Source organism: Electrona antarctica, assembly GCF_951216825.1.
Source record: "Electrona antarctica genome assembly, chromosome: 19".
In the NCBI taxonomy this organism is placed as follows: domain Eukaryota; kingdom Metazoa; phylum Chordata; class Actinopteri; order Myctophiformes; family Myctophidae; genus Electrona; species Electrona antarctica.
In genome coordinates, this window is record NC_136800.1 from 22945855 (window position 1) to 22966579 (window position 20725).

At 44.6% G+C, this 20725-nt stretch overlaps 1 protein-coding gene across 2 annotated transcripts in view; it reads left to right on the forward strand.

Moving 5' to 3' along the window:
• Positions 1–20725, forward strand: part of LOC306912494 (guanine nucleotide-binding protein G(olf) subunit alpha) — an 84202-nt gene that overhangs the window by 14210 nt on the left and 49267 nt on the right. For both annotated transcript variants that reach the window (XM_079488763.1, XM_079488764.1), the window contains exon 5: positions 18715–18812. In XM_079488763.1, the coding sequence (XP_079344889.1) occupies positions 18715–18812 (98 nt within the window). The remainder of the gene's footprint in view (positions 1–18714; positions 18813–20725) is intronic.

Consider the following 20725-nt stretch of genomic DNA (forward strand, 5'->3'; position numbering starts at 1 on the left):
CATGGAAATGTACCGTCCGGAGGGGAGACGGCAGCTTTCATATGCTGCTATTTGGTTGAAATTCAACACAAAAAGGGGATTTCGCATTTGTCTCCAGATGTGTAGACAGAGATGGCATCTGCATGTAATAATGCATGCATTAAATGTTAACAATTTTCCCGGTGATCTCATTTAGATCTACATTGTTTTTAAACGTTACATGCAGCGGAGATGCATGTAACGTTTGCTGTTACATGCAACAGCAATGGGGAACATGTCCCCATTTCTCTTGGCAATTAAGAATTATGCTTCTAAATAACTTCTGTTGCAGGCTATATAGCAATATAGATAAAAGGTTTAAAAAGATTACTATGTTTCCCTAAATGCCGTACCTTTCTTTTGTTTTGTTTGTTTTAACCCATTGAAACCGGGAAAGCATCCATGTAATTTTACATTTTAGCTGCCAGCTGGTACGTCTGCTATTGTTTTGAACATTTCTGAAAAATCTTGAAGATTTGAGAACTACAGATTTAGAAAGCATGTGTAGGATCGGCCTCAGGTCTTAATGGGTTGTACATAGGGTACAACAATGTAACATCCCAACAAGGGCACAGTAGGAATGCATTTCATACTTGTTGATTTGCAAGTAGTACAGGAAAGGTGCAATTCTGGGGAAATTGCCAAGTGTGGTTGGCTCGATGGCACAGACAGCTTTGAAATGTAGGCCCCTCCCACTGATTTAGCTAGCCAATTACAAAGTCAAGTCACTCCTGTGATCATCATGTGTAAGTCATTAGGAAGGGGATTTATCTCCCAAAAAGCATGGTTTTGCAACAGACGTTAAAAATTTCGCATTTGCGGCACCCCCTATGGCTGAAAATGGAATTGCGTTGGGCTCTCCGTTGATTAAACCACCCTCAACATGGGAATGAAATTTGGGGTGGATTGGACATTCCGTTGGTGATTTGTGTAATTATTTGTAAAACAGGCCCCTCCCACTAACTTTGGACGCCGATTACAGCTGAACGATACGGACTATGAGAATTCTGCCTGTGGTGTTTTAATCGGATAGGTCCAGAGATCATGTGTACCGATTTGTGTGAGATTTGCACAAAAGCTGTAGGTGAAAGAGCAAAAAGTGTGTTTTGAAGAAAAGTCAAAATGGCGAAAAATCGCAAATAGATGTAGATGTGCGATGACTCAAGAAATCCAGGGAAAGTGAAATTTTGATTTTACGACCTATGGTTCAAGAGTTATGAGGCGAAATGTGGGCTGTTATAGCACCACCATGAGGCCGACTGATGTTTTTATTCTATGTAATTATTTATTACATTCATTTTAATTATTTTTATGAACCTCCCTTTCAAGTGTTGTAACTGTAGGTCCGACTGTTTCTGAGAGAAAAATACTTGATGTGAGTTTTCCTATTGTCCCATGTATGTGGATGGGTAATTTGAATTCACTAATAAAGTAATTATTCATAATTTGTCAAATTTTGGGGCTTCGTTAAGACCTCCGTAATATTATGGTCAATGCCTGTGTGAAAAGTGGGAGCGATTGGTGCAGCCAGTGAGGAGCTACAACAGTGTTTCAGACATTCATTCAGACATTGAGTGAATTAAGTATGAAGTATGATGATGATATATCTTTTCAGAAAACTCTTAGGATTTAGAACAGTAGTTCGCAAAAATTGCAGATACCCCGGTATACAAGCTCACATGGCGCACTGCAAACTTGTACATCTGCTATTAAAAAAAAATATATATAATCTCAATTTGGGGCTCAATTTGAGAACTACTGTTTTAGAAGGCGTTTGTAGAGTCGGCCTCAGGTCTTGATGGGGTAAGAGAACAGCGCTCCCATGCTACTGTAACGTTGCGTTGTGGTGAGGGTCTGTATGCTGTGTGGGGAGTGGAGTGGAGGGGAGGGGAGAGCCACCGGTCCAGCGTTTGAGTTCCCAGGCCCGGGCCGTGCGGGGCGGGCTGATCGAGAGGGGAACAACATGGCTCTGTTTGGTGTGTCTGCGCTTGTCAGCGCTTCTCAGGCTTCACTTATGTCATCAGTGTCACCACTACATTGTCGCTCCAATGCCACTGGGCTTGATATCCAATACGGCCTGCGCGGGAACCCAGCCAATACGGTGACCTGTGGCATTCACCTGTTGGCACCATTTAAAAAAAGAAAAAAAGTTGGATGACGTCGCGCGTGCATCTTTTTCATGGTAGAGTCACCAGTGGTGGTTTAACTTGGAGAGAGTGAAATTGGGGTCCCCTGCTAAATTGGTGTTGGGAACCAAACAGACCCTTATGGAGCCGTCACTTACACACTGTATTAAGAGCGTCTGCTAAATGCCTAAATTGTAGTTGTACAAATAGACCCGACCCATTTCATTTGTACACTCTGGGTTAAATTCACACTTAGATTTGACTGTGTGTGCCCTCGACTCAGAAGTGGCCCAATGATCATAAGCCAAAAAAAGTGAGCGAACAACAGCTGTTGAGGTTAGAGCTTTTCTAACGTCCTGCCACATTCTCTCTAAAAAAATCTTCTCCCTAACCCCACCGCATCAGGTGGGGGGATAACAATAATAACCCTATGGAAAACAATGAGCCAACAGAAATGGCCATCTATGCAAAACGGAAACAAATGTCGCTGTGATGGCTATGCTAGCCGCTACACATCTCCCGTCAACTGAAGTGGAGCAAATTCAAATGAGTTTCTGACTGCTATTTAAAAGCAGTGCTATGGCGTAGTGTCCATCTGATATGCTAAGAGCCAATATGGAAGGTCACAGCCAGACTCCTAGACTTCTTAAATGCTTTCATGCACTCGCATTTATTTTGTATTTGTGTAAGATAATATATACGGCTAGTAGGTCATTGTAGTGTAGTGTTGCTTTGGAAGATGAGAAGTGTGTCTTCGCTTCCATTGAGCCCCACCTTTTGCTGCATAGAATTTATCCTACTTTCTGTTGTAAGACAAAAGTGTGTTAGAAGCAGAAGTTGTGCTGCCGACCAGATTGTTGAGTTAAGTCTCACACAACCACAGCTCAACTGTGTGTCTGTGACCCCGGAGCTGCATTATGCCAATGGTGGGCCTTGGAATAAACCAGGGATATTATAATAACAACTGATGAGGAAAAACATGCACATCCAAACACGAATTACTCTGAGAAGCTTTATCGCCCACACGCCAGGAAGAGCATTTGATATCAAAGGAATTATCTGTTGTAAAACCAACCGTTAATATGCCGAAATGCCCCTGTGGACTGGAATTGGAAAAAAGTTTCAGACCCCTCAAACTAGAATATCAGAATTGAACATGCATTGAACATGTTCAACTCACACAAAGAGGGGGTGGTATTAATGCTCTTCTCCTCAGAATAAGAACTGTTCTATCTGGATCTACGCTTTGGGCTGTCATGATTACAAATTTAAGTCGACGATTAATTGTCACACAAATAATTACGATTAACGATTTTAATTGTGCTTTATGCATTGAACATGTAATCACAAATTGCACAGGGCAGATAGGACAAATAACTTAAACATACAAAGACATCACTGATACTGTAATCATCTTTTATAATTCTTTCCAAAAGAATTACAAAATAGCAGAAATAGTTGATCTACAAGCTTACAAACGCGTGTTGTAAGCTTGTAGAACTGCTATTTTTGTTTTGGAAATGACGGACGATTGTGCAAAAAGAATTGCGATTATCGCAAATAATTGTGACTAGGCGATTATGTAATAATTGTGACAGGCCTAAACACGATGTCACGGCCTCGATGAGGGAATGGGCATTAGCTCTGTTTTAGTGAGTCTGGTGTGCTCCGACGTACACTACATTCTAGGTCCCTTGTGATTCTCTGTTTTGGTCCTGTTCTCATTTTAAAATACTGCACCTTTAGTAGATTAGAGGCGCCTCTCAACAGTTATTCACACACTTGATGATGGCATAGCCTGATGGTGGTGTGATCTGTGAATGTAGCTACCAGTTGTAGTTGTTTTCCCTGAGTCCCTGTTTCTGGGCGCATTCAAGGTTTAAGTCATAATTTGGGTTCATGTCACCTGTTCATGGACACTGCTTCCTAATTGTTTAGGTCTGGAAGACCTCGCCTGGGTGATCTTTCAATTTAAAGCGGGAAAGCATCCATGTCATTTTTTATTTTTGCATGGCTATTCAAAAATTGCAGATCTACAAGCTCTCAGCAGGTCATTTTGTGCTGCACTGCGAGCCTGTACATCTGCTATTTTTGAGTGTGAGAACTACTGATTTAGAATGTATTTGTAGAATCGGCCTCAGGCCTTACATACAGATGTACATGAACCTGATTGAGCGTATGTATTGCCTAAATGTTGCATTCTTGTCTTAATACCCCAGAAAAACTATTAAAAATGTTTTTCAGAAAAGTCTGCTAAAAAAAATAGCAGACGTACAATTTACAATTAAGGCATTTAGCAGATGCTCTTAATCCAGTACAACAACACATGGTAATACATCAAATACATAATAAATACCGTAGGCATCAAGAATCATACGTAAGCTAACAGTGGAATATCTATACCAGTAAGACGCCTGAGGGCGAGCGTGCACGCATCCGCCTTGTTGACGACAGACTGCTGGGTGAGCGCTGGCGCTTTGGCATGGGGGGGTCAGATCAACATAGAATGAATTGTAGGCCTACTGTACATATAAGGAGCACGTCTTGAGTGTACAGGGTTTGATAAGGTCAGATCAACATATGGAATGTCAGAACAGGTCAGTTCCATACCTTCGGTCGCAATAATGAAACTATGCGTATACACTATAGAGGGATATGTCTACATAAAAAGCTATCTAAATGACATAAGTTGAGCCGGAGGCACAGTCGGTAGTGTTGTGGCCTCACAGCTAGAAGGTCCTCCTGGGTTAGATTCCCGCTGGGGAGTCTGTTGACGATGGAGTCGTGTTCCCTCCTTCACGTCATCAGTGCCCATACCCGAGGCGGGGTTGGCGAAAGGGCCTTTCTGTGTGGAGTTTGCATGTTTTCCCTGTGTCCCCTAGGGTAGGTACCCTCACAAAAACATGCAGTAATCCTGGTCTCTAAACTACCTCCCCCTGACCAGCCGGGGCGCCTGATGGAGGGGAAAGGAACTGGTCGGAATAACGTGTTCCTTCCACGCGCTGTCCGGCCGGGGGAAACTAATTACATTAGATAATTGACACTGGGTGAAAAAATGGGTTACAAAATCATGGGATAAAAAAACATTTAAAAATAAATACATTGGTTATTTCTGTTTGCACAGACACAGCCTGCTGTAAAGGCCAATGTAGGGTAGGTTGTGGTTTGGGGTCGTCTCTGCATACGTTAGCTATCAAGGCTATAGTTACTGCTACTGTAGATCATTTTCATATCAAGGCCCATTATTTGAATGCCACAGACGAAAAACAGTCTAAGTCCACACTATTGATCCATAATGTATAAATGCTAGATAAGGGTTCAGGCCAACGAGGCCTTTTCGTGCAGGGGTCAGAATGACTTCTTGTAAATTAAGTAATGCAGACGTTTAACAATAATTTAACTCTTGAGAGAGCTTAAAATGTTTAAAATTAAAAAAAAAAATGTGCTCTCAAGAGTTAAAGATCTATAAGGGTCCATTTGGTTACCAACTCTCCATCATAGCTGGGGACCACCTGGAACCCCCTCAAGGACCAAAGCCACTAGTCTAGATGTCCAACAGGGATTCAGGAAGGAAGGGGGGGTGTTGTATCAGCAGGGAGGGGAAATTACTTTTCTGTATTCACCCAGCAGAAGTATGTACAGTAGATGGTAGAGGCTGATGTGTGTGTGTGTGAAAAGTTTGCAAACCACGCCCATCGTTTTCATTGGCTACGCTGTCCTGCCTTTGGCTGGGTGGAAGTGACGTGCCCGCTTGTATCCAGTCTCTTTACGTTATGTAGCTTGCGGTGCACTTGTTGACGTGCGAGGCCAAAAGGAAGCAGCTCAGAGTGGGCATGCACTGGCCTGCTAGCTGGCTCAGGTACACCTCACTGGCCTGCTAGCTGGCTCAGGTACACCTCACTGGCCTGCTAGCTGGCTCAGGTACACCTCACTGGCCTGCTAGCTGGCTCAGGTACACCTCACTGGCCTGCTAGCTGGCTCAGGTACACCTCACTGGTCTGCTAGCTGGCTCAGGTACACCTCACTGGCCTGCTAGCTGGCTCAGGTACACCTCACTGGTCTGCTAGCTGGCTCAGGTTCACCTCACTGGCCTGCTAGCTGGCTCAGGTACACCTCACTGGCCTGCTAGCTGGCTCAGGTACACCTCACTGGCCTGCTAGCTGGCTCAGGTACACCTCACTGGTCTGCTAGCTGGCTCAGGTACACCTCACTGGCCTGCTAGCTGGCTCAGGTACACCTCACTGGCCTGCTAGCTGGCTCAGGTACACCTCACTGGTCTGCTAGCTGGCTCAGGTACACCTCACTGGTCTGCTAGCTGGCTCAGGTACACCTCACTGGCCTGCTATCTAGCTCAGGTACACCTCACTGGCCTGCTATCTAGCTCAGGTACACCTCACTGGCCTGCTATCTAGCTCAGGTACACCTCACTGGCCTGCTATCTAGCTCAGGTACACCTCACTGGCCTGCTATCTAGCTCAGGTACACCTCACTGGCCTGCTATCTAGCTCAGGTACACCTCACTGGCCTGCTATAGCTGGCTCAGGTACACCTCACAGCCAAAGGCTTTGCTGTCGGTGGGCCAACCTTGTTGTCATGTGATGAGAAAACTCACAGCGACAGGCGTGTGATTTGGGAAGGTTGGGAAGGCTTTTATCCAGATGTCCTCTCTATGCACTCGGCTACACCCACCACTTTATATCATCATACTATACATGCGTGAAATCTCTGTGAGCGAGCGCGTGTGTGTCTGTAGTTTATGTATCACAAGGACCGATTGACCGACTGAACACACAACCACGGGCAAACCTCCAACCGCAAATAAAGTGGTCGGCATAATGTATAGTGGGTAATGGGTAATGTGGCTGGCTGCAATATACCGTTTACGGATAGTGGAAGCTGCTAAACCCGCTAAATGTGGGTAAGGTCGGGCAGGGTAGGGTAGGGCCTAAATATCTTGTGGGATTTTGGGATATCGTAATATTATGATGTGTTGTCTTCTTTATCTGGTTTTATTTTCATGAATTGATTCATACAATCGACTGAATTGAAGCTTCTGTGAGGTTAACGGGTGGCAGGCAGGAAAGACGGCTCTGTTTTTGGTGTATGTTGTGAAAGATGAAATTCATGAACAGTTGTGGTCTTTCTTCTCTCTCTCTCTCTCTCTCTCTCTCTCTCTCTCTCTCTCTCTCTCTCTCTCTCTCTCTCTCTCTCTCTCTCTATCTCTCTATCTCTCTGCCTCCACTTCTTCTCTTGCTCTCTTTTTAGCAAAATTTGTCCGTAGTGTGTCTAACTGCAGTAAAACATGGAAGTCAGCTCTCTCTCTATTTCAGTCTAATAAAAGTAGCGATGATGATGATGGCCATCATGGGTTCATAAGGAGCTGGGTGGCTGCTTTATGCATGGCTGGAAAAAGGGCCATAGCTTATGTTTATTTTTGAGCAAGTTATTATTTTTCATAGTCTTTAGAGTAAAGTTTCATTTAGTTTAGTCATATTTTAGTCATCTGAAATGTTTCAGTGTTAGTCTAGTTTTAGTTGACTAAATATCATGAGAATTTAGTCGACTAAATCTACAGTTGATTTAGTCGACTAAAATGTATTTTGATGGACCGTGATGACGTCATAATGGCTGATTTTACACTTAGTTGCATGCTGGAAATAGCCGATCTACAAGCTCACAACGCGCCGCAGCTTGTAGATCGGCTATTTTCAGGGCGCAAAATTATCTCTCCTCTAGTCCCTCCCTAACATATTAGTCTAGTTTCTATTTGTTGACAAAATTGTCAGTATATTTAGTTCAGTCAGACAACTCTTAGAATGAATTTAGAATATTTATTTATTGAGCATAATTGAACATAGTTATATGAAGCATAGATTGGCGTCAGGGCTCTGTTGTCCCTATTCATTCCCTGTAACATTAACCCATTTTGGGGCGGGAACCCCTTTTGGTGTTTTAAGCTTTTGGTTTGTTATACTTTAGCCATTGAAAAATAGCAGATCTACAAGTGCCGCGCTACGAGCTTGGAGGTCTGCTATTTTTGTTGCAAATCTTTGAATATATATTCTTTCCGAGCAAACATTTTTAACTCAAATCTTTGCTTCTGGGGGGTCCCTGGAACAACATATTTTCAGATGGGGGTAATAATGGGGTAATAATCAAAATCTACAGTAAAATCTAAAGTAATTTGTAACTAAAGTTTTCAAATAAATGTAGTGGAGAAAGTACAATAATTGGATATGAGATGTAGTGGAGTAGAAGTAAAAGTAATGGACGTTGTAAATACTCAAGTAAAGTACAAATACCTGCTTAAGTACAGTGCTTAAGTAAATGTACTTAGTTACTTTCCACCACTGTCTGTGTTATGGGTTGCTCTGTAGGCCTCTGTAGCACACACTACATTTATTCAAAAAGCCAGTGTCACACGCCTCTGTGGAAAAGAAGCCTGAGGGCAGTTGGGGGGCGGGGGTATGTACATCAAAATATAGCTACTTAAAGTACCAAAAGTAAAAGTGCTTATTGTGCTTGCAAATGTCTCTCTCTCTCTCTCTCTCTCTCTCTCTCTCCCTCTCTCCCTCTCTTCCTCCCTCTTTGGAGTTGGACTCCAACTAGCCTGGCCCAGCCTGTGTGGTTTCTGGTCTAGAGGGGTGGGTGGCCTAGCCTGTGTGGTTTCTGGTCTAGAGGGGCGGGTGGCTCAATCTGTGTGGTTTCTGGTCTAGAGAGGCGGGTGGCTCAATCTGTGTGGTTTCTGGTCTAGAGAGGCGGGTGGCTCAATCTGTGTGGTTTCTGGTCTAGAGGGGCGGGTGGCTCAATCTGTGTGGTTTCTGGTCTAGAGGGGCGGGTGGCTCAATCTGTGTGGTTTCTGGTCTAGAGAGGCGGGTGGTTCAATCTGTGTGGTTTCTGGTCTAGAGGGGCGGGTGGCTCAATCTGTGTGGTTTCTGGTCTAGAGAGGCGGGTGGCTCAGCCTGTGTGGTTTCTGGTCTAGAGAGGCGGGTGGCTCAATCTGTGTGGTTTCTGGTCTAGAGGGGCGGGTGGCCCAGCCTGTGTGGTTTCTGGTCTAGAGGGGCGGGTGGCCCAGCCTGTGTGGTTTCTGGTCTAGAGGGGCGGGTGGTTCAGCCTGTGTGGTTTCTAGTCTAGAGAGGCGGGTGGCTCAATCTGTGTGGTTTCTGGTCTAGAGGGGCGGGTGGCTCCGCCTGTGTGGTTTCTGGTCTAGAGGGGCGGGTGGCTCCGCCTGTGTGGTTTCTGGTCTAGAGGGGCGGGTGGCTCAGCCTGTGTGGTTTCTGGTCTAGAGGGGCGGGTGGCTCCGCCTGTGTGGTTTCTGGTCTAGAGAGGCGGGTGGTTCAGCCTGTGTGGTTTCTGGTCTAGAGGGGCGGGTGGCTCAGCCTGTGTGGTTTCTGGTCTAGAGGGGCGGGTGGCTCAATCTGTGTGGTTTCTGGTCTAGAGGGGCGGGTGGCTCAATCTGTGTGGTTTCTGGTCTAGAGGGGCGGGTGGCTCAATCTGTGTGGTTTCTGGTCTAGAGAGGCGGGTGGCTCAATCTGTGTGGTTTCTGGTCTAGAGGGGCGGGTGGCTCAGCCTGTGTGGTTTCTGGTCTAGAGGGGCGGGTGGCTCAATCTGTGTGGTTTCTGGTCTAGAGGGGCGGGTGGTTCATCCTGTGTGGTTTCTGGTCTAGAGGGGCGGGTGGCTCAGCCTGTGTGGTTTCTGGTCTAGAGGGGCGGGTGGTTCATCCTGTGTGGTTTCTGGTCTAGAGGGGCGGGTGGCTCAGCCTGTGTGGTTTCTGGTCTAGAGAAGCGGGTGGCTCAGCCTGTGTGGTTTCTGGTCTAGAGGGGCGGATGGCCTAGCCTGTGTGGTTTCTGGTCTAGAGGGGCGGGTGGCTCAGCCTGTGTGGTTTCTGGTCTAGAGGGGCGGGTGCCAGCGAGTACATGGCGGGATCCTATTGGTGCCGGCGTGATCACGACGATGGATCCTATTGGTTCACCGATCCGAGCGCCCGCCCTCCCCTCCCCTGCCCTTCTCTCTCCGGTAGAAAACAGCGGAGAACACTGACGTCACCGAATTTGGAGCGACTCCCTTCTGCACTGTTATAGGTTAGCGAAATACAAGGAAGTGGGCTTCCTATGCCAGATCTTCCAATGCGTTTCCCCAGGCTTTTCTTTTTGAGCCGAATGCGAACGGAAAAAGCCTGGGTACCGAGGCTAGACTCGAACTAGCAGAAAAAGTAATTAGCCGCCAGTGAAATGAAATGAAACAAGGGATGATGCTGGGGAGAAGAAGCCCTATGGATGTTTGTGGAGGTGGGGTGGTGGAGGTGAGAGAGGTGGAGGGAGGCAAACAGGAACAGGCAAACAGCTACAGTGCAGGGACGTGCAGAGAGTGTTACAGACAATACAGAGGCAGGGGCTGAAATTCCGTAAGAGGGCACTTTTGGAAGAAAATAGCCGATCTCTTGTAGATCTGCTATTTTCCGGGCACGACCCCGCACTCGTTGTGCTACTGGAGAGGACATGGATTTCTAAACAAATTCTTTCAGCGTTCAATGTTAGGAGAGTTCAGAAAAAAGCTATTCTCTGGTATGGCATGGAAAGGAGAGGAGGGCGTTTGCATTTCTTTCACCATAGTAAATGCTGCATTCATGGTCTGGAGAAGGCAGTTGTTTTACAGACAGGTAAAAAGGCAGGGGCTGAAGCCCTCTTTGATGTCTATGTGTACACGTGCCCACAATGTCTTTTTGCTAATACAAAAAAATCAAGTGAAGGTTTTTGGTGGTAACGTAGCAGGAAGTGAAGTAATATTACAGCAGGCGGTGGTGGAAAGTAAAAAAGTAGATTTACTTAAGTACTGTACTTATAAGTACAATATTGAGGTATTTATACTGTATTTGTACAATACTTTTACTTTACTTAGACTTTTACTCCACTACATCTCGGATCCAAATATTGTACTCTAAACTTTTAAATGAATGTAGTGGAGTAAGACTAGTTACTCGTTATTTTGTTAGATTTTGATTATTATTAAGATACATTAACCACTTCAGCTCTATATACATTTTTGCCATTGGAAAATAGACGATCTACAAGGTCACAATGTATTGTGAGCTTGTAGATCTGCTATTTTCAAATGAATTGAATTGAAAACTTGAAATGGGACATTCTGCAGTACTTTTTCCACCACTGACAGCAAGTTACTTCCTGCATACCAGATTGGTTCCTCTTCGTTGTGTTTGAACAAACCACTTAAACCACCATGGCATCCCTATTTTGGGCAAAATCTTAAAATGAATGTCCAAAAATGTTCTGACATTTATAATTTACAAGCTCACATCGCAGCACATTGGTGAGTTTGTCGATCGGCTATATTGGCTTTTTTCACCTTTTTTTTGCAAGGGCATACGTGGTCAATGAGTGAGTGTGGTCAAGCCCTATTTTAGACTACATCATATACAGTACCATGGTTGTCGCGCAGATAGCATAGACCATCTTGTTGATTGTTGGACCACGTCTGAAAATGTTTGCCTGTAGTGTAACAGCCAGGTTGACAGCGCTTAAAGCCAGAGAGCGTGTTGTGATTTCCCACACAGAACCAAACCCACGGAGGGAGAGTTCCCACCGAACCAAGTCAGCGGATCTGGCGTCGATCTGCTGACTTGGTTAGGTGTGAACTCTCCCGCCGTGGGTTCTGTAGGAGATGTCGCATTATTACTCACTAGCGGTGCCCGTGGGGCCTCTACAGCGGTGCCGCTGGGCCTATATGGAACGATGCATGTTGGAAATGCATGCCCCACCCAGATATTATGCGTTGGAGCCTCTACAGCGTTGCCCGTTGGGCACTGGCCTATTCGGAACGATGCAAGTTGGAAATGCATGCCCCACCCAGATATATATGTCTGTGTCCCTTTTATGCCTATAAATGGAGTTCTTTGTCAGGCATGCCCAAATATGGAGTCTATGCAGATGTCAGAAAAACTCAGAATGATGTCGGAACAGGCCAGCTCCATATATGGACCCAGGGGCCCTTCCCGGGCAGAGGCCTTTTGTGGCGGTTCTGGACAACCGTGGGTCCGCCCGACTCAACACCGGGCACTGCACTCCCTGTGGTGGTGTGGCACGCGTGTGTTGAATTTAGGGGGGGAACGGTTCTCGGGTTACATGGATTACACACAGACAGACATGGTGCATTTATAGATAGATAGAAGATATACAACAGGTCGTTTCGAGGAAGCAATCTGATTGAGTTTGAAATACATTGTTTAAACGAGGTCGGCGCAAATATCAGCAATTTTAGGCATGTGTGCAACATGCCTACTGTTTTAAAGTATTGTACAGTGACAACTAAAGTCTCTGTAATGTTTATGTTGTACTAATACTAAAAACAATCTAAAACTAGAAAAAGTGCCCTTCTGGGCACAGGTCTCCACCAGGAGGATAGGACTGTGTGAGATGTTTGGCAAAATGTTTAGGATTAATATAAACATGTTTTTGAGGCATTTTGTTCCAAAAATGTGTTTTGCAAAAATCAACCTGTTGGTGGCGCTATAACAGGCCAATGTGAAAAGGGTGGGATATATTCCTCAGCCTAGTAAGAAAATGTGTGAAAGATTTCACGTAAATTGCATGCTGCGTTCATGATTTGAGGCTTTTGTTCAAAACGGGGCAATCTTGCAAACTGTGAAAGCTAATTATAGCCAATTAGGATGGAATATGAAATATCGGACAGATCCGACTTGAGCACATGACCATAGAGATAGTGTGTAACGATTTGTGAGATTTTTGGCCAGAATCTGGAGGAGTAATATCAAAAAATGTGTTGTACAAAAGTTGGCCTCCTGGTGGCGCTATAAAAGGCAGATGCGGAAAATGCAGGTCAACGGTTTGTCCTTGGCCTCTAGGGAGTGTGCATGCAACGTTTCACGCAGATCGGTGCAGTTTTAGGTAAAACATGTGAAAAGCTGCCTCATGGTGGCGCTATAACAGGCCGTTCTGGAAAATGTGGGGCAGAGGTTCATCGTTGGCATCCAGGGTGTGTGTGTGCAAAGTTTGGCATCGACCGGGTTAACGGTGCCGGAGATTAGCTGGTAACGGACGGACGGAAGGACACACGGACACACACACGGACGGACACACACACGGACGGAGTGCAAAACATACTCTCTCCCCATGCCTTCGGCCTGGTGGAGACAAAAATTGATTTAAGATCACTTAATCTGGGCTGTTGCCTGAGTCCAGTGCATTCTACCAACTTCCAGTCCAGGACTCTTCGGCAATAGAAGTCTATGTAGAAGAGCCGCCATTGGACTGGCCCTGTGAAATGAACGGAGAAGTCACAACGCTCTCATCTATACGGCGCTGATTGAGCCGTGCTTCAAACGAGCATGATGGAACATCCAATCAAAACATACAAATCAGCTGGGCTGCTATGCTAGCAATTTTCTTGGAACATTTTTGGTCTAGTGGCTAGTAGGCTACATCTGTCATAAAAAAAATATTATTTGTTTTAGTGAATATCTTAGTTATAATTATAATGACATTGAGTTGACATGTTTTCTTTAAGGGTAACTGTAACACTCGAGGGTCGGTAAATCACATCCAGATAAGGAGAAGTCCGTACACAGTCTTTGCTGCAACAGTGTTTATTAATGTCAGTGTTAAAACACTGACATTATTCAGGACACGATGTTTGGGCCGTGAGCGGCCTTCATCAGGTGACAGTGTGCGACTGGATGTGCGCAAACTACCTGCTTGTTAAACTCGGTAAATCGCATCCTCTTGTGTAATATTGCTTAAACACGCCCCTTCCTCTCCCCATCTTCCAAGCTCTGGCTGTGTGCTCTCACGTTCCGCCGGCTCTCCATAAGCCTTCTCCAGGGCAGGAGCGAAGTGCGGAGTGCAGATGGCTCATGTGGTGCTTCTACCCCCCCCCCCCCCCCCACACACACACACACACACACAAACACACACACACACCAACCCCTCCCTCCTCCTCCTCGATCCCCATCTAAAAGACGTGCATGGGGCGAGGAGGCGAGGAAGAGATATAAGATATATATATATATATATATTTTGGTTTGGGGGGGTGGATACAGAGAGAGTCCCAGGAAATGTCTCAAAGTCATTGATAAGATGAGCTCGCCTGCATAATGTAGACCATTGTTCCCGGAGCAGGAAGTCAGCTGAAGAACCGAGACCATGTACGGGGAAACGCTCACTCTGGCTTTTTATCTATAGCATCTTTATCCGAGGAGTAGGTGCTTCACTGTGTGCGTTGCATTTATCCGAGGAGTAGGCGCTAAGATCTGCTATCAGCTATGGGGTGTAGATCAGCTATGATCTTGTAGATCAGCTATGGGGTGTAGATCAGCTATGATCTTGTAGATCAGCTATGGGGTGTAGATCAGCTATGATCTTGTAGATCTGCTATGGGGTGTAGATCAGCTATGATCTTGTAGATCTGCTATGGGGTGTAGATCAGCTATGATCTTGTAGATCTACTATGGGGTGTAGATCAGCTATGATCTTGTAGATCAGCTATGGGGTGTAGATCAGCTATGATCTTGTAGATCTGCTATGGGGTGTAGATCAGCTATGATCTTGTAGATCTGCTATGGGGTGTAGATCAGCTATGATCTTGTAGATCTGCTATGGGGTGTAGATCAGCTATGATCTTGTAGATCTGCTATGGGGTGTAGATCAGCTATGATCTTTGTAGATCAGATATGGGGTGTAGATCAGCTATGATCTTGTAGATCTGCTATGGGGTGTAGATCAGCTATGATCTTGTAGATCTGCTATGGGGTGTAGATCAGCTATGATCTTGTAGATCAGCTATGATCTTGTAGATCAGCTATGATCTTGTAGATCAGCTATGATCTTGTAGATCTGCTATGGGGTGTAGATCAGCTATGATCTTGTAGATCAGCTATGGGGTGTAGATCAGCTATGATCTTGTAGATCGGCTATGGGGTGTAGATCAGCTATGATCTTGTAGATCTGCTATGGGGTGTAGATCAGCTATGATCTTGTAGATCAGCTATGGAGTGTAGATCAGCTATGATCTTGTAGATCAGCTATGGGGTGTAGATCAGCTATGATCTTGTAGATCTGCTATGGGGTGTAGATCAGCTATGATCTTGTAGATCTGCTATGGGGTGTAGATCAGCTATGATCTTGTAGATCAGCTATGGGGTGTAGATCAGCTATGATCTTGTAGATCTGCTATGGGGTGTAGATCAGCTATGATCTTGTAGATCAGCTATGGGGTGTAGATCAGCTATGATCTTGTAGATCAGCTATGGGGTGTAGATCAGCTATGATCTTGTAGATCTGCTATGGGGTGTAGATCAGCTATGATCTTGTAGATCAGCTATGGTCTTGTAGATCTGCTATGGGGTGTAGATCAGCTATGATCTTGTAGATCAGCTATGATCTTGTAGATCTGCTATGGGGTGTAGATCAGCTATGATCTTGTAGATCTGCTATGGGGTGTAGATCAGCTATGATCTTGTAGATCTGCTATGGGGTGTAGATCACCTATGATCTTGTAGATCGGCTATGGGGTGTAGATCAGCTATGATCTTGTAGATCTGCTATGGGGTGTAGATCAGCTATGATCTTGTAGATCTGCTATGGGGTGTAGATCAGCTATGATCTTGTAGATCTGCTATGGGGTGTAGATCAGCTATGATCTTGTAGATCTGCTATGGGGTGTAGATCAGCTATGATCTTGTAGATCAGCTATGGGGTGTAGATCAGCTATGATCTTGTAGATCTGCTATGGGGTGTAGATCAGCTATGATCTTGTAGATCTGCTATGGGGTGTAGATCAGCTATGATCTTGTAGATCGGCTATGTTGGAGTATAAATCAGGCTTTAGAGGTTCAGTGTCTTGCTCAAGGAAAGGACTTGAGGACCATGACATGGAGAAGAGTCGAACCAGGAACCTTCCAATTTATCATACGGCGGCCGTAGTGTAACTAACTAAATGTGTACACATTTAGTTAGGGCTGTCACCATTACAAATTAAGGTGAACAAGTAATTGTTTGTTAGGTAATTGTTTGTTAAGTAATTGCGAACTATTACATTTTTTGCATTGAATAATGGTCTGGAACGTTACAATTCGTATTTCTGTTTGCCTTTTAGGCTTTGTGATCACAAATTGCACATGTCAGATGTGAAAAATAACTTAAATATACAACAAATTATGATACTGAAGTATCTGGACCTAAACAGAGAGACTGGTTTTCTCTCTATAAAGCCCATGAACAAACTACTAAAATACTTAGGCAAAAGTACTCAGAATAAACGCGGAGGCAGACAGATGAATGAGGGTTTCCCGAGTCCAGATTTATTGCAGAAACAAAGTACAGATCATCTCTCCTGCATGGGCCTAGGCCACCCGCCTCACGGCGTGTGAGCCACTGACTAACACAGATAGGCATTAGAGTCTTTATACAAGCCCAAATCCCAATACACATTTGAAACAGACAGTCGTTAACACCCAAACCAAAATGTTCAAGTCACTAGGTGTGGTCACGGGAAGGCACAGCAGGAGACCTCTCTAGTCTAGGTGCTGTTAGATCAAAGTAGGCCTATAGCTTATTTAGCATAGAGTGCAATTAAGCTGTGAAGCTGTGGTGCCTAAATGTCTGTACCCAAACACGTAGCCTGGTCTCACTCATAAGGAGAGACGAGAGTAACACTTTTAGTTTAAAACAGATATTTTATGCTATAATAATGAAATGTGGTTCCATCAGATACGACAATACGTTTGTGAGGTTGTCTGGGGAATCCTCTGAGTGTAGAAGATTGGCCTGGTGTAACAATCTAAATGTATAAATAAGTGTTGAACATCGGTAGAGGGCTTGCTACAAAGCCCAAACAGACGATCAATATCACATACAAGTTACTACAATACAAATTTCTGATGCAAATGTATATTACTCCTTCTCTACTTAATCATTTTGATCGCGGCGGTGGCTCAGGGGTAGAGTGGCCGGATGGTAACCGCAAGGTTGCTAGTTCGAACCCGGGCTCCCCCAGAGTTAGTGTCGAAGTGTCCTTGAGCAAGACACTGAACCCCAAATTGCTCCTGATGTGCTGGTTAGTGTCTTGCATGGTTTCCACCGCCATCAGTGTGTGAATGGGTGAATGTAATGCCCCAGTTATAAGCGCTTTGGATAAAGGCGCTATATAAATGCACCATTTACCACTATCCTAATTTACCAGACCAATGTGTAAAGTGCAACGTGGAGAAGGGTACATTATTCCACTGTTCATGGCAATGCCCAGAGATCATGAAGTTTTAGAAATAATTACTTGGTATATTATCCCAGATAATCTCGAAGGATATTCCTATTTGTCCACAACTGTGTATATTGGGTATATTTCCTAATCATTTCTAACTTTATATTTTATATATAAAAACTTGTTTTTATATTTGAATGCAGTCCAGAGAAGATGAGTGTGACCATGATAGTTCTTCTGTTTGGTGCGTGCACACTTTCATGGAGTCTCGACACAGTACTGAGCCCTGTGTCTATCTCGTTGACATGTCTTATAATCTATTGTATTTATTTATTCATGTTCACACTGGTTCAAACGCATAGACCATTTCAAGTTTCAGGCATGTGTGTGGCGCTAGCAAAGTTATGCTGAAATATTGTGTACGTGGCTAGGTTCTTTAAAATCCATATGTGCCTGTGCAGTCCGTGGTAGATCGGCTATTTTCATTAGTTTGAAGTACAGTTTTGGACGTACAGTTGGGTGCCACCGATATTGTCCCTTATCATTTGACCCATTTAGGCCTGACCTCAAAAATTAAAAAAATCCTTCTAAATCCTCCAGTTTTCTGAAATAAATATTTTCACGATTTAAAAAAAATAGCAGACCTACAAAGCTCGTAGCGCGCCACTCGGTGGCTATTTTAGCTATTTTTCAATAGCTAAATTATAATGTTTAAAACACCAAAAGGGGTTCCCGCCCAAAATGGGTTAACTGTCCTTTTGCGCAGATCACGCAAACCTCAGCAAAAAGAAAAGGACAATATCGATGGCCTCCAACTGTATAAGGTGTCCACTGTCCAGCGGACAGACACCCATGGATTCAAGTTCTCAGTCACCACGACTGATTTCAGTCATTTGGATACCATAGCATAGAAGTCAGCATGTCTTCTATAGAAGTGTGTCCTGCACCAAAAATCTACAAGCTTACAATAATCTACAAGATTACAACACGTCACGCTGCGACGTGTTGTAAGCTTGCGTAAATAGCCTATTTTTGTTTATTAGTTATTTCAGTCTTCCAGAAAACCCTAATGATCTCAGCTATTTCATAACCGCAATCGTTAACGCCTCAATCTGCAAAACTGGTTAGCTGAATGGCTACCAAAACATCATCATCTTACATATTGTGTTAACTAAAGTGTGTAGGACACGCGGGCGCTAGTGTGTGGTGATCCCTTTCACGCTGTTTCACAAATTACATATTAGGTCGTGAGATTTATTTAGCTTTAATCCATAGACAGACACCATTATAAGGCTTCTAATGTCGCTGACATGCATGGTTTCTCTCTCTCCACAAACAGGAGTTCTTTGACCACGCGAAGAAGCTGTGGGACGATGAAGGAGTCAAGGCGTGCTTCGAGAGGTCCAACGAGTACCAGCTCATCGACTGCGCACAATAGTGAGTCCAACCAGCTCCACCCCGAGACCCTAACCCCCTTTTACATCCACAGGACTTTGGTTCTAGAACCGCTTCCATTATCCAGCCTGTGTAATATTGGCATTTGGCATGCCCACTTTGGTTCACCAGATAAACTAAGTATTTTTGGTTGAGTTTCCGAACCAACATTTACGGTTCTCGGAACCAATTCATTAATTGTCGGTGGAAACACTCTGAACTGGCTCAAAATTTGGCGGGGGAAAAAAAGTAACAGAACCGGTTCAACCCGGTGGAAAAGAGGCCCTCTCTGTGGTTTAATTTTGAACCAACACAGGTCAAGCAAACAATGTCTCATCGTGACCCAGAATCACGCAACCAGGTTTTTTTTCATTCCCTCCTTTTTTATTCTCTTTTTTTAAACAATGTCCTAAAGCATGACAGGCAAATGAGTTTATTTTGGTGGTATAATCCTTAAAGTATCAGCAGCAGCACTACGGCTCACTTTGTGCTTTTGTCTGAGGCCCTGCGAGCACTCTTTGCAGTGTGTGTGTGTGTGTGTGTGTGTGTGTGCGTGTGCGTGTGCCTGCGTGTGTGTGTGTACTGATGTCATGTAATGTGTGAATATGGCAGAGATATGTTTACACTGGGTGTGGCATGGCAAGCGACCGTAGTGTTTGTCCTGGGGAAATTGGATGTACACGGCAGTATCTGGCCCGCTTAACGCTCTGACATTTTCACCATGGCAATATGCAAAGCTCCCAGTGTGCCCTTATTGAAACGCCGGTGACTGTTGAACGCCTTGTATTCTGACGTTTGTAAATGTTGGCTTTGTTGTTGTTGATGTTGTTTTGTAAAGGTCTATGAAGCTAATACTGCACAGCGAATCGGGGTTTTTTTTTTTGTGAGGATATCCCATTCTTGTAGTAAAAGGGTTAAGCCAGATTTTTGGACTTTGGTGTATCTTGCTAGCCTGGCTAATAAGCCAGACGCGAATCTGCCTTGGCAAAAACAAATTGCCTTCGGCGACAGTGTGATATAAGTCTGACTTATTAACCAGGCTAGTATCTTGCTGGTAAAATAGCCGATCTGCAAGCTTGTAGATCTGCTTTTTCTGACATGGGTACTCCTGGCACACAATCAGGCAAGCACATACATACAGGCTTTATAGTTGACATCATGCCTCAGGAGTTGATAGGCTAGATTTCAGCATCTTTTTTTAAGGGCTGAACCTGTTGGTCTCTCGATGACGAAAACTGAGACGGCCCTGCCTCAGTGATGGCTTTACGGAAGTCATCTGTGTTTTCCTTTAGCTGTGATATTAATGTCTCTCCACCGACGTGACTCTCGTGCTTGTGAATGGAATGGCTGATAACTGTCGGCGTGGAGACGCACAGTGCTGTCGTCACACGTTTTCTCTCAGTGGCATCTGGGAGGTTTTTGATTGATTTAATTTTTTTGATTGACATTTTTGTTGACAAAAATAAGGCTTGAGATCTCTCTCTGTGTGTGTGTGTGTGTGTGTGTGTGTGTGTGTGTGTGTGTGTGTGTGTGTGTGTGTGTGTGTGCGTAAACTGAGGGCCGTGTGTTTTGGGGCGAGGGCGCGTACCCAGAGACACACGTCAAAAATGTAAGCAATAATGAGTATACACTTTCCAATGTACTAGATCAGTGGTTCTCAAAGTAGGGTCCAGGGACCCTCGGGTCCTTGAGGGCTTCCAGGGGGTCCCAAGTTTGACCACTTCCTAGAACACATCGCCTATGTGAAAATAGCCAATCCACAAGCTCACAACGGTGAAACACAAGAAATGTGAAGAATTTTGAATACTTTTTTTTCAAAGTGTTGTATATGGGGTCCCTGGCATAAAATGTTGTCAGATGGTGTTCCGTGGCCAAATACGATACTTTATTAATTTGGGGGTTCAACCTGACATGAA